The sequence below is a fragment of the Labeo rohita genome, unplaced genomic scaffold (assembly GCF_022985175.1).
Source record: "Labeo rohita strain BAU-BD-2019 unplaced genomic scaffold, IGBB_LRoh.1.0 scaffold_148, whole genome shotgun sequence".
NCBI classification, from domain to species: domain Eukaryota; kingdom Metazoa; phylum Chordata; class Actinopteri; order Cypriniformes; family Cyprinidae; genus Labeo; species Labeo rohita.
This window is the reverse complement of record NW_026127648.1, coordinates 156565-171869: the sequence shown is the minus strand read 5'-3', so window position 1 is coordinate 171869 and position 15305 is coordinate 156565. Positions and strand designations below refer to the sequence as shown.

General features: G+C 36.4%; 1 protein-coding gene and 1 pseudogene across 1 annotated transcript in view; both read right to left on the bottom strand.

Moving 5' to 3' along the window:
* Positions 1 to 110: 110 nt before the first annotated feature.
* The window catches only part of LOC127158369 (B-cell receptor CD22-like), a gene marked incomplete at its 3' end in the record, with an annotated part of 29178 nt that continues 13983 nt past the window's right edge, over positions 111 to 15305 (bottom strand). Inside the window, exons 2-6 of the mRNA XM_051101533.1 lie at positions 4062 to 4131; positions 3326 to 3676; positions 2523 to 2771; positions 284 to 523; positions 111 to 207 (exon numbers count right to left, since the gene is read on the bottom strand). Of these exons, the coding sequence (XP_050957490.1) occupies positions 111 to 207; positions 284 to 523; positions 2523 to 2771; positions 3326 to 3676; positions 4062 to 4122 (998 nt within the window). The remainder of the gene's footprint in view (positions 208 to 283; positions 524 to 2522; positions 2772 to 3325; positions 3677 to 4061; positions 4132 to 15305) is intronic.
* LOC127158361 (B-cell receptor CD22-like) overlaps positions 8207 to 15305 on the bottom strand; it is a 60141-nt pseudogene continuing 53042 nt past the window's right edge.

Here is a 15305-nt window from a genome sequence, read left to right as displayed (position 1 = left end):
ATCAATGCTGTTCTTACATGTTAATAAACGTGAGCAGTTTTCTATTAGTATAACACAAGTGAACATATATAATCACAGCAGTTTTTTTTATTTTTTTTTATTAAACTCACATTATAAACAGGATGATGATTATGATGATAATGATAATGAATCCTCCTCCAGATGCTGCTGTGATCACAATCACATTCTTACCAGCACCATGATGAACTGAAAGAGGAAGATCATCATAATTAACAAACTGATGAATGATGTGAAGAAACAGGAGTGTTAATAAAAGCTTCACCTGTGACAGTAACAGCGTCTGATCTCTGAGATCCATGTTGATTGTGAGCCTCACAGTAGAAGCGTCCACTCTGTAGTGCACTGAAACTCTGTCCAGATCCAACAGCTGAGGATTCATCCTCCTTAAACCAGCTGATTTCTGCAGGTGGGTTTGAATCACTGCTGCAGATCAGAGTCACTGAATCTCCCTCCTTTATTTCACCAAATGGACTGATGGACACTGAGATGTTCCTGGGAGGATCTGACACAGGAAAACAAAACAAAACAAAGCAAAAAATTTGTCAATGAATCTCCTTCCACTATTTCACCAGATGGGCTGATAGTGATCACGGGGTTCAGTGGAGGATCTAAACGTTTTAAATTGAAGTATTTATCAGTGGTGGCGGGTGGAATTTTTTTTAGGTAGGCCTGAAGATGGTTATTATTGGGCAATTTCAGCAAACATTCCAGTATGAGTTAGTGCTATAGCATCGGAAATGATGATGTCTGATGTATTTTTCTATGAGTGATTATAACTGGTTACTAAGCTTAGCTTTTACACAGCAATAAGCTTGAGTATGAACTGATATTGTAGACCTACTGATGTGTTGGGTTTTGCACAATATGATGTGAAGTGGCAGATCAGTGGGCTTGCTACAGATTAATGTGTAAAAAAGAGACGTCCTCAGTCCTAGATGAAAGCCAAAATACTTTGTGGAGGGTGCAAAATAATTCAATAATTATAATATGACCGCGTGGTGAACCTATGAACTCATATTTAAACATGGTCTGCATGCTATGTAAACATCTGTCTTTACTAGTACAATTTTGGCTGTATTATTTGTGTCCCCTTCAAAAATTACTATTGAGACATTTTATGTTTATTGCCCCCCTGCTGTTAGATGAAATTTACACCCTTGTTTTATCAGGTTATAGATTAAGTTAAGAATTTTTGTCTCTTGAAGGGCTGTGAAAGCATTTCACGAGTTGGAAGAACTACTTGCATTCTCGAATATGCCTTTTAAAATGCCTTGGATTCTTGAATATCATCATGATTCAGGTGAACATTGTTTAGTGATTGGCTGTGTGTAATGCCCCGCAGTATTTTTTGTAACTGCAGTATTTTATAACTAATATTAAATTGTTGGTTACAGCTGCTGTTTTGTTCCATCACTGTCAGCAGCGTCTAGCTACCTGTCCCTTTCTTTTGTTGGACGAAAGAGCAAATCCATATCCACCTTTTTCTTCAACACGGAAGTGAGACTATGGATGAGAATTACAGTTTATCAGCCGCAATAGGGAAATAACAAGAAGAATAACAACATGGAGTAAACGGTAAAACTATTTGCACTACAAACAAGTGTGTTCATGATTAAGATAATAATTTAAAATAATATGGTAAGACACACCAATTTGCAATATGAAGTAGCAGAACGAGCTGTTTTGTACAGCAAAAAACAGACCGTAAGCCAGACCTGATTTACAAGTGACCACAGCCACTCTCACATGGAAAAAAGGTGGATAATTTTCTTCCCACTCTTCCCCTTCCTTTACTGTAATGGTGTTATGAGTAAGATATGCACTTTTGTAGATTAAATATATTTTATTTATGTTTTAATCATGGCAGAGCATCAAGATTTTGTTTTAAATGTATAGGGAATGGACTAGCTGCTTTATTGAGCAACCACTGTTTCTTCTTTTTGTTTTCTTTTTGAATGTGATATCTTTGTGTTTGTATTTTCATATTATATAACTACAAGTCATTGTGCAATACCAAACAGGACCACATGGAGATGCTTTGACATGACTGCGTATAGATACTATACAGATCCATTCAGAATAACTAAACACAGCAGAATACAGAGATCTGAATGAGAGTCGACAGCATCAGTGAACAGTTTATCTGTCAGAGTGATGTTCATATGTACATAAACACCACTGATCCTCACAAACTCCTCCAAAACACACCTCAGCGAACATCTGTTATAAAACACTTGATTGTGCTAAAATGTGTTTGTCTTTACCTTGATTACAATCGTCATCTGTCAAAACTTTACTAGCAAAACATTGCAGATAAAATATTAGGGGCAACAGTATAATAGTTTTTTTTTTTTTTTTTTTATTAGATTTGAGGACATTGATTAGATAAATTTTATATCATAGGTTGAATACGTTCATATCATGAATCAGCCGTTGGCTAAACTGCTACTCTTTTTCATGTAGTCCTCAACTTTAAGGAGAAAAACTCAATCTGTACTCACACGTGACATTGAGATGAACAGCAGGAGAGATGTACGTGTGTCCATGTAGAGCACAGCTATATCTGCCTGCATCCTCTCTTCTGACTGACTGCAGCAGGAGTTCATTGTTTCTGTCTCTTCTCTCAGTTAATGGCTGTGAGTTTCTGTACCAGATGAATGTTGCTCTGTCAGTCAGAGTGCAGCTGCTTTTACATGTCAGACGGACTGAATCTCCCTCTGTCACTCTCTCAGGAGACTCCACCTGAAGATCTGAACACAACACACACATTATATCTAGTGCTGCTGTCATACAGATCTGGTATTCAACATAACCACTCAACCAGATGTGAAACTCTGTTGGTCACACCTGGACTGTTGACACACCCCTGGACTACATTCCCCATCAGTCATTGCACTTCACCCGCGTGAATCAGAGAGTATAAATGCCCCGGTCTTTCTGTCACACATCGCTCAGTATTGTATTGCATAGCAGTCTTACTGTTTTTCCTTGATAATGTCTTGTTTTCTTGTTTCTGTATTGTGACTCTCGCAGTCTGACCATTCTCCTGCTTCGCCCATTGGATAACGTAGAACGCCACTGATCTACCCTCAGCCTGCCTGTCTCGGATTACTCTTGTCAGCTCCATACACCTGTCTGAGTTGTTTGACCCTGCCTGCCTGACCATGTCTATGTCTGTAACCTACAATAAAAGTTTGCATTTGGATCCGCTGAAACTCACAATCGCTCCCTCTGTTACACTGTCATACACTCATTATTATTCAACATAATGCAGAGAAGAAGAGTGAAACCTCATGAAAGTCACCTGTGACAGTAAGACTCACTCCTGGATTACCAATCCATTTTCCATTAGGTGTATTAGTGGTGAATCTGAAATAGTACATGTGTGAATCATTCAGTGTCACATTACTCAGTCTGATGGTGCAGATCTTCTGTTTATCTCCCAGATACTGAAGCCTCTGACTGTATTCAGGATCCTCAGACAGATCTGGAAACTCTTCAGAATCATTTTTAACATGTGTATTGGTCCAGAATGTTTTATTGATCTGATGTCCAGTAGGGTATGTATAAGTGCAGTTCATTATCACTGATGAGTTCATTAGTGCACAGATGTGTGAATGACTGTGACTCACACCCCAATCAGCACTAGAAACCCCTGAAACACAGAATTCATCAGGATGAAAATGTGGTTTTATTAGTTACAACAGACCATGAACACATGATGATACATTTTAACTACTTGAAAACAGCAACTCTATTAAGTGTTAAATGATGTGACGTTCATCATCAGCTTTTATGAAGTGTGTTGCAGAAAAGCAAAAAAAAAAAAAAAAAAGCACAGAGACACAGGAGTGAAAAAGAACCAGGAAATCAGTCATACACTATCAAACTATGAAATAAATGAAAAACAGGACTAAGAATTGATTGATTATTGATTGATATTTGATTTATTAAATACCTAATGACATTAAAGTGTGAGTTTTGTGGGGTTTTTTTAAGTCTATCAGAGTGTTTGTAATGTGAATATAGCAGAGACTCACCGTGAATCATGAGCAGAAAGATCAGAGGAAGACGAGCAGCCATTCTGACCGACATCAGCATCAAATATATCTATAATACAACATTAATCAGCACTTATAATCATTTACCATACATCACCCTATTCTTAACATTTCTCATGTGAGTACACATATGTTATATGAGCAAAATCATCAGACTTAATTTAAGTATGAGTTTGTTTGTCTTACCATGTTGAAGCTCATCAGATCAACAGCAACAAAATGACTGACTGTTTTAACACATGCACTTTTAGCTTTAGACATGTTTGTGTGGGTAACACTGTTTTACACACAGTTGCAGAAATATTAGTGCTCCTCCTTCAACAACAGAACAACACTACTGAAGATTTGTTTACACAACAACAATTCACCATCTGATAAATTATCTCAGTGTAATTTACTTAAGTATCAATTAAGGATGTTGCAGAAAAAAGAAAAAAAAAAAAAATCAGAGACAGAAGTGAAGCCAAAAGTCGATAATTAAAAACATGCTGCACTATCAAATACACAGATGACAATTAAGACTAAACATAATTAATATTGATTTAAAGACAGTGTTATTAAAATGTCTGTCAGCTTTTTTGACACATAAACCTCTACCATATCTACACACTTCTGAGAAAATATGGGCCAAAAGTATTCATGATCTGGTGATACACTGATGTTTGTCCAATCAGATGCTCTGATGACTGAGAAAGTCCCTCCCCTAAACCACCTGACACTGACTAACAAATAACAAATTAGCAAATCATGTTCAAGTCTGTGATGTAACGAAGATCTACTGGATATTTATAAAATGGACAAGAACAGTGACATCTCATCTTCCTGTTTCATCAATATAGCACAGAAAACTGCTCATAATCACTCATTCTGATAATAAAATTATGTCAGGAATCATCTGTTATATGAGCTTCATCTCTAGACATTAGTTTTCATTGTACGAGTGTGTTTGTCTTACAGTGTTGAAGCTCATCAGATCAACAGCAACAAAATGACTGACTGTTTTAACACATGCACTTTTAGCTCTAGACATGACAGTTTGTGTGGTTAACACTGTTTTTTACACATAGTTGCAGAAATATTAGTGTTCCTCCCTCAACAACAGAACAACACTACTGGACAAAAACTAAAGAAAAATAGTATTTAGTTATCAGAAGCTGATAATATTGAGCACTTTGACACAATAAAACAATACTTTGTCCATTGTGAAGCTGCACAATTATGATTTAGTTCAGAGTAAAATTATCAATTATGATTTAATAGCAGGCCTAATCTGTAAAATAAAAAAAATGCTAGTATCCACCACTGAACATCACTTCATGTGTTTTGCTCTGCTGACTTAATTTGAAAAAAAAAAAAAAAAAAAAAAGATTTGTTTACACAACAACAATTCACCATCTGATAAATGATCTCAGTGTAATTTACTTCAGTATCGATGGAGGATGTTACAGAAAAAAAAAAAAAAAAAAAAAACATTTCAGAGACACAGAAGTGAAGCCAAAAGTTGATAATGAAAAATATGCTGCACTATCAAATACACAGATAACAATTAAGACTAAACATAATTAATATTGATTTAAAGACAGTGAGTTTTGTGGCTTTTAGTTCATGTCTGTCAGCTCATTTGACACATAAACCTCTATCATATCTACACACTGTCTTCTGAGAAAATGGGCCAAAAGTATTCATGATCTGGTGATACACTGATGTTTGTCCAATCAGATGCTCTGATAAATGAGAAAGTCCCTCCCCTAAACCACCTGACACTGACTAACAAATAACAAATTAGCAAATCATGTTCAAGTCTGTGATGTAACGAAGATCTACTGGATATTTATAATATAATATAATATAATATAAAAGAACAGTGACATCTCATCTTCCTGTTTCATCAATATAGCACAGAAAACTGCTCATAATCACTCATTCTGATAATAAAATTATGTCAGGAATCATCTGTTATATGAGCTTCATCTCTACACATTAGTTTTCATTGTACTTTGTGTTTGTCTTACAGTGTTGAAGCTCATCATTTTTTTTTTTTTTGGCTGACTGTTTTTGTCACATGCACTTTTAGCTTCACTTGATTTGTGTGCTTAACTGTTTTTTTTGGCTTTTTTTTATTTATTTAATTTTTGAAATTTTTTTAAGACTCACAAAGTTTATAGAAAATATCAGTTTTGATATCACAGATCTTTTTACAGGCTATTTCCACTTATTAAGAAGATTAGATGGTGTTTTTGCATTCATATTGTCACAGAGTCAGCAACATCCACAGCACCAGACCATTACACTCAGTCCACTCATTATTTAGAGTCAGTTTTCCAGCCCTGCTGGACAGTTAATCATTATCTGTGTCAGCGTGCATTCATATTGTCACTGAGGTCGTCCATTAGAGCAAACAGGGATCAGCACCTTACTTATTACACTGCATTTTTTTTCAGTTTCATTGTTGCAAAAAGTTTTAAGACTATATGTTCTTAACCTGAACATCCATACACCCTAAACTCTTCCATTACTTGCATTCACCTGTTAATACTTACATCAGTGAGGTGTGACACACAACTTCATGGTTAGATATTAATATGATAGCTGATGCACAAGAACAAAGAGGAAATAACATTAATCATTTTGCCAATTTGACATTTAAATTTTCTGAAATTTAAATGCTGAACCAGGAAATTTTGTCCACATTCAAATAATGTGAATGAACAGATGCTGTGTAGCAAAAAGAGATGTTCAAACCAAATGAGATGAGTAGACATGGATGTGTTCAGAATTATTGTACAAACATATAGATTTACTTTAAACACAGTGCAGGATAAAACAACATGAAAATGAAGATGAATAATGGTTCTTTACAGCTGTTGTACATCAGTGTTGATGTCGAAGAAGGTCTGGCTGCAGAGAACAAGCACTACAGTTAACTGCACTTCCGGGCTTGACGATTCATTGCAGATGAATTTTAGATTTTACTTTATTTTTCCATTTATTTATTTTTTTCACTGATTGAATCTCTAAACATTTTACAACAGTAGCCAGGTGGTGAAGACAAGAAAAAAAGGAGTTAAATTAAATCTCAATGAAAATTGAACCTGCACTCTCAGCTACCTGCAGCCAATGCAATCCACACAAATGGTGCTATGTTTGCCAATGAGACAAGAGAGTGTGGTCAGGAAACAATTAAAACTGATAATTTAATAGCATAACGTATTAGGATGTTAAGTCTCTGTTAAGATAAAAACAAGACCCAAATTTTTATGGTTGCCAAAGAAACAGAATATGAACGCAATGGCAAATTCTCTCAATATGGTTTTTCCTCCCATTGACATTGATATACATTGTATTAGATACGATCAAATTATTGAATTTGTAATATAGTTTAGATCATTTAAATACAATACAAAGATTTACTATGGCCATGAATGTGCAAACTTTCACTTTTGTTTCCTATAGTGACTGATGACTTGTGTGATGATAGAAACATTTACAGACACATGTCCCTAAATAAATAAAACAAACAAACAATATGGCGGCACAGTGGCTTCACTTTTATGACATCATGAGCAACCCAGTTCTCTATTATAGATCAGTGTTCACCCCCTGCTGGACATCTTTGATTATTGTGTCACGTGATTCACGCTTCCACACAGCAGGGACGTCCATTAGAGCCAAACAGGTGATCAGATGATTTACTTATAATGTGCAGAACTTGTGTAAAATATTCTGTATTTTTTTTTAAATAAAATGTATTTTTTATTTCATTTGCTGAAGTCATTTGAGTTTAATTATTTCAGGAATTCCAGAGGAGACTTAACAGCATAAACTCCTCTCATATACAGTTTAGTCAGTATTGATATTCAAATAATGCATTTTAACAAAAGAAAATAACATCACATCATTTGAATTTTGTCATTTAAATTTTCTAATTAAAATTCATCCTGAACCAGGAAATACAAACACATTCAAATAATAATGTGTGAACAGATGCTACAGCAAACAGAAATTGAAGAAACCAGATGAGATGCAGAAATGGATGTGTTCAGAATTATAATTCAAACATATAAGGGATAAAACAAGATACAAATGAAGATGAATAATGGTGATTTACAGCTGTTGTACATCAGTGTTGATGTCAGTAGCAGGAGATGGTGACCTCTGGTGGTAGTTTGAGGGTTTGTACAAACACATATGAGACGATCACAAATAAAAGGGATCATTTAAAGGGAAAGTTACAGCAAAAGACAGAATAGCCTAATAGAAGCTGATAATATTGAGCACTTTGAGACCATAAAACATAAAAATTGTGAAGCAGGAGCTTGTATCCCACCACTGAACATCACTTCCTGTGTTTTGCATTGCTGACCTAAATTTCACAGTAAATATTTACACTTCAATTCACCAGCTTTTAACTTTAATTTAATTCCCTTGTTGCACTCCTCACTGTCAATCATGAGTGGCTCCGCCCCCACAGAGCTCAGGATTGGTTCCTTTGTGCTCCGCCTCTTACTGCAGCATCTTCCTACTGATCTACATAAACAATCAGATGAAGAACGACTGACTGAAGTTCATCAACAACATTATGAAACCTTCCACAAGATACATAAAACAATCAAACTACAACTGAAGAGTTTAAATGATTCAGAAACTGAAGTTCAGACACTTACTGATGGATTCTCATGTTGAGGATCACGAGTCGTGCAGGAGTCTTCAGGAGGTCTGCGATGAACGATCTGTGTGGAAGAGAGTGAGAGATCGGTCATGTGATCATCTGTGATGATGATCTGACTTTGACGTCTCACTTACTGTGAGTGTGTCGTACAGGTCAGAGGTCGTGGACTTGAGCTCAAGAGCTGTATATGTGTCTTCATTGGGATCAGAGATCTACAGAGACAGAAGGACACAAACATTGTGAGTTTATGTTTAAAATCTGATAATCTGAGTAACTGTACTGACTTTAATGTTTAGAGGAACTTTTTACTGGATCCAGAACTATAGACTCATGTGTCTTATACTCTTAATATCACTGTACGGCTCATAGCGGCTGTACGAAACATCTCTGCATCCAGAAAAACACTGTAAATAATTGTGATCATCTCACCGTAGACTCCTTCATAGCAGATCTTCTGTTCATCCTTTTAGTAAGACAGAAGAAGAAATATTAATAAACAGCACATTTAAACAGTTTATATGTATATTACATATTAGTATCACATGTCCTGATCTGTTGTGATGTTGGCAGGATGTTATCCTGTATTCAGTCAAATCAAGATATTCATTAAATGACTGAAATACATGTTTTAACTTTTTATTTTTACAATAATGTTGTTAAAATGTTCAAGCAGATTCATTAATTAAGGGTAATTTTGAAAATCACAAATTAAACTGTTAGCTGGAGTGATTGAATATGCATGTTTGGTAAACAATAATACTTTACTTATAACAGTTAAAGGCACAATATGAAAGTTTTCATCGCTTCGGGCGCATATTCAAATTAAACAAAGCAACAATTATGCCACATGAGAAATATCTGACTGCTCATAATATGTAGAGAAAAAGCATCACTGTTTTGTCATACAAGATACATTTGAGTGTGTTCTAAGTTATGTTATAATGCTACTCTGTGCGTTCGTCACCTGTCTTATAAAATGCATAAAAGTGTCAACGTTTTCAGAAAATAAAACTGGAAAATCAAGGTATATTACATTGGCAGGGACAATGCACTTTCCTTCTCCACTTTAAAATCATTTCTCTGGATTTTTGAGGATTCTGTAAACATTTGGGAGTTAGCAAAATATATAACACTGTTCTAGTGTTTTTTGCATATTTAAAAAAAAAAAAAAAATTCTTACATATTCTGCACTTAAAGTTTAATAAACATATATAAGCCATTTTCTACTATATAAGAAAGAAAGTAAACATATATAATCACTGCATTTTTTTAAACTGAACTCACATTTTAAACAGGATGATGATTATGATGATGATGATGGTGATGAATACTGCTCCACATGTCACTGTGATCACAATCACATTCTTACCAGCACAATGATGAACTGAAAGAGGAAGATCATCATAATTAACAAACTGATGAATGATGTGAAGATACAGGAGTGTTAATAAAAGCTTCACCTATGACAGTAACAGCGTCTGATCTCTGAGATCCATGTTGATTGTGAGCCTCACAGTAGAAGCGTCCACTCTGTAGTGCACTGAAACTCTGTCCAGATCCAACAGCTGAGGATTCATCCTCCTTAAACCAGTTCAGAGCAGGTGGGTTTGAATCACTGCTGCAGATCAGTTGTCACGCACTACAACTAACACGGTGATAAGCTTGTGTGTGAACTGATATTAGGCTAAAATTAATAGACCTACCGATGTGTTGGTTTTTTCTCAATATGATGTGAAGTGGCAGATCAGTGGGCTTGCTACAGTTTAATATCTAAAAAAGAGACTCAGGGCCAGATGAAATCTAAAATACTATGTAGAGGATGCAAAATACTGAAACCAAACTCATATTTAAACACGGTCTGCAGGCTGTGTACATTCTTGAAAATAAAGGTGCTTCACGATGCCATAGAAGAACCTTTTTTGTCTAAATGGTTCCATAACGAACCTTTAACATCTGAAGAACCTTTCTGTTTCACAAAATGTTCGTTGTGGCGAAAGAAGGTTCTTTAGATTATAAAATGTAAGAAACAGATGGTTCTTTAAAGAACTTTTGACTGCAATAGTTCATTGTGGAACCAAAAATGGTTCTGTGGCATCTATGGCTTCTGGCTGTGAAGAACCTTTTAAAGCACCTTTATTTTTAAGAGTACACATGCTATGTACTGTAGCGAATTTAGCTCAAAGGGAAATGTATATAAATAATTACAATTAATTATGATTAATTACAATTACTTATATCAGCTGCCAGTAGTAACTGTAGCAGAATCAATTTCCCATCAACTAATCTGTTCGCTCAGCGAACATTCAGTATAATCTTTATATCAACTCTAAGAAATGATATTTTCTTGGCCACAGAAAATAACTTTCTTAAAGTACCATTGCATTAGAGCAAGTAGCTCGAATCGGAATCGTAAAGGGACATTAATTTGCAAGGCAGAATCAGAATCAAAACTCATGTAATTTGTGCACAATAGTTTATTAACGAAGGACTAACACATAACTAATCTAAACAAACAAACATGAAATCACTCATACATGGGGAAGGGTCAGTGAGAAGCAGTTAGAGAGAGAGAAGGAGCATGAAGCTATGGAAAAAAAAGTCAGTTAACCACCTGCTGTGAAACCATCAGTGCTGTCTACAACTTATACTAAACCTCGGTATTGTTTAGTTAAATGTACGATACTTGCATTGCCTTGGTCGTTGAACAAGTGTCCAAATGCAGTCTCTGGTGAAGGTCTTGATGGTTGGAGCAGTGGTGGTTTTGGAATCGTGATCACGTTCTTCTGGGTCCGAAGAGTGATGAACTCCAAAGATGTTCTGACTCGATGGTGACTGGGAGTTTCATCCCATGTGACAAGTGAAGAAGAACCAAGAGCTGAGAGGGACTCAGCTGAAGTCCTGTGATCCTTGGGGAATGGAAAGACAAGGCCGCAAGGCCTGGCGCGTGCTTAGGGAAGTCCTGAAGAGTTCTAGCTCATCTTCTTAGGTTCTAAAAGAACCACTGACTGACTGAGGCGAGTCATGAAAATGAATTCAGGAGTTGAGTGGAAGTGTCTGGCTCTTAGTGGTCGAGAGCCAGTGTTGGGCCTGTCGGGCCTGCCAGACACGCCCTGTGCCGGCTCAGGCTCCCCGTGGGTTCCTCCACACGGGCAGCAATCGGTAGATGTTGCAGACGAGTGAAGAGAGTGAAGAGAGTGAAGAGAGAGAGGTCGATGCCTTTAAACTCTCTGGAGGCTGTGCCTCCAGGAGGTCCATGAACCAATGGTAAATTTCACCTTTGGAGGGAAAGTTTATGACTCTTTGTCCGTGAGCATGGTATTTTGCATATGTAATTCGACTGGGTGTTGATGCAAAAACTACTAGGTTTCTTAAAACACTAATATGTTGCATAGGTATCAACATCTAATTTACACCATCTTTTAGATCATCAACATACGAATTAAAAGAGACCAAACATGACATAGGTGCTTTATACAACTAGTCATCTATCATAATGCATGCATAAAACAATAGAAAGACAAATAAAAATACAACAGACAAAATTAAAATACAATGCAGTAATACTGTACACAATGACCTGGGCTATGTGTGATAGGAAGGTCAAAGAAAGGTTTGTCTGGGAATGAATAGGAAAGAGTCTATAGGCATTGTGTCTTTCCTATGGCAAATGTCGCATGGGCAGATGTGCATTCCTTGAAGCAATAAAACCTCTTATCAGATAGTCACCGTGGCAACTAAGCCCTTTTGGGGTGTTCGTTGCTTTGGGGGGTTGTCTTCAAAACTCCAGCATATAGCTGGGTTGTTGGCTTTAAAGATTATTTGTTAAATGTAACAAATAACTGTATGTCTGATTGGTCCAGATGCTACAGTACACATATCTATCCTTACAAGTACAATTTTGTCTGTATTATTTGTGTCCCCTTCAAAAATTTTATGTTTATTGTCCCCCCTGCTGTTAGATGAAATTTACACCCTTGTTTTATCAGGTTATGGATTAAGTTAAGAATTTTTGTCTCTTGAAGGGCTGGGAAAGCATTTCACGAGTTGGAAGAACTACTTGCATTCTCAAATGTGCCTTTTAAAATGCCTTGGATTCTTGCATATCATCATGATTCAGGTGAATATTGTTTAGTGATTGGCTGTGTGTAATGTTGGACAGTTTTTTTGTAACTGCAGTATTTTAGAACTAATAGTAAATTGTTGGTTACAGCTGCTGTTTTGATCCATTTCTGTCAGTGACGTCTAGATACCTGTCCCTTTCTTTTGTCGGACGGAAGAGCAAATCCATATCCACCTTTTTCTTTAATGCGTGTCACGGCGTCTTGTGCAGGGAATAAGGAGGAGGAGCGAGGAGATCCAGGACATGCACATTTATTAAATAATCCACAGAATAAACAGGAACGAACAGGAACAGCAAGGAATCCACACGCACACAAAAGAAATACAACTGAATGACACTATATGACTTTACTTGACTTGGAGTGACTTACATGACATTAAGGACCGACAACCAAACTGTGAACACAACCAAACTTAAATACACACACTAATCAGGGGGAGACAGGTGAAATTGATTAAGCAGTGACGTAATAATTAGAGATGGAACAGGAAAGACCAAATAAGGGCATACATGGGGAAAAAACACAAAACAGTCCACAGGGTGTGACAACGTGGAAGTAAGACTATGGACTATTACTGTTTATTGGCCGCTATAGGGAAATAACAAAAAGAATAACATCATGGAGTAAACGGTAAACTGTTTGCACTACAATTAAGTGTGTTTATGATTAAGATAATAATTTAAAATAATATGGTAAGACACACCAAAAAAGGTGGATATTTTTCCTCCCTCTCTTCTCCTTCCTTTCCTGTAATGATGTTATGAGTAAGATATGTACTTTCGAAGATTAAATTTATTTTATTTAAGTTTTAACCATGGGAGAGCATTAAGTTTTAAATTTACAGGGAATAGAGCTGCTTTATTGGGCAACCACTGTTTCTACTTTTTGTTTTCTTTTTGAATGTGATATCTTTGTATTTTGATTTTATAACAAGTGTTGTGATTTTTGCATAGTTTTTTTTTTTTTTTTTTTTTTTCCTTTTTTTTCCCTTGTAATTTTGTTTGGAATATTTTACATTTAGCTTATACTGTAATTATCCTTCTCGTTGTTATTCATTGCAATTGTTTGTAAAGTATTATTTGAGTATAGATGGTTTAAAAATAATAATAATAATAATTACACTTGTTTACAGCTTTTTATATATAACTACAAGTCATTGTGCAATACCAAACAAGACCACATGGAGATGTTTTGACATGACTGTGTATAGATACTATACAGATCCATTCAGAATAACTAAACACAGCAGAATACAGAGATCTGATGGAGAGTCGACAGCATCAGTGAACAGTTTATCTGTCAGAGTGATGTTCATATGTACATAAACACCACTGATCCTCACAAACTCCTCCAAAACACATCAGCGAACATCTGATATAAAACACTCGACTGTGCTAAAATGTGTTTGTCTTTACCTTGATTAGAATTGTCATTCATCAAAACTTTACTAGCAAAACATTGCTGATAAAACAATAGAGGCAATACAATAATAGATTTTTTGGGATTAGATTTGAGGACATTGATTAGATAAATTTTATTTCATATGTTGAATATGTTTATATAATGAATCAGCTGTTGGCTAAACTGCTACTCTTTCACCCAACAGATATGTAGTCCTCAACTTTAAGGAGAAAAACTCAATCTGTACTCACACGTGACATTGAGATGAACAGCAGGAGAGATGTAAGTGTGTCCATGTAGAGCACAGCTATATCTGCCTGCATCCTCTCTTCTGACTGACTGCAGCAGGAGTTCATTGTTTCTGTCTCTTCTCTCAGTTAATGGCTGTGAGTTTCTGTACCAGATGAATGTTGCTCTGTCAGTCAGAGTGCAGCTGCTTTTACATGTCAGAGTGACATTACCTCCTTCTGTCACTCTCTCAGGAGACTCCACCTGAAGATCTGAACACAACACACACATTATATCTAGTGCACACGGACTGTTGCACTACACCCCGGACTACATTCCCCATCAGTCATTGCACTTCACCCGCGTCCAATCAGAGACAGTATAAATGCCCCGGTCTTTCTGTCACACATCGCTGAGTATTGTATTGCATAGCAGTCTTACTAAGCTTTTTCCTTGTATCCTGTGTCTTGTTTTCTTGTTTCTGCCTATTGTGACTCTCGCCTGTCTGACCATTCTCCTGCTTCGCCCATTGGATAACGTACGCCGCTGATCTACCCTCGCCTGTCTCGGATTACTCTTGTCTCGCCGTCCATACACCTGTCTGCCGTTGTTTGCCCCTGCCTGCCTGACCATGTCTATGTCTCGTCCCTACAATAAAAGTTTGCATTTGGATCCGCTCGTCTCTCGTCTCGCTCCCTCTGTTACACTGTCATACACTCATTATTATTCAACATAATGCAGAGAAGAAGAGTGAAACCTCATGAAAGTCACCTAACAGTAAGACTCACTCCTGGATTACCAGTC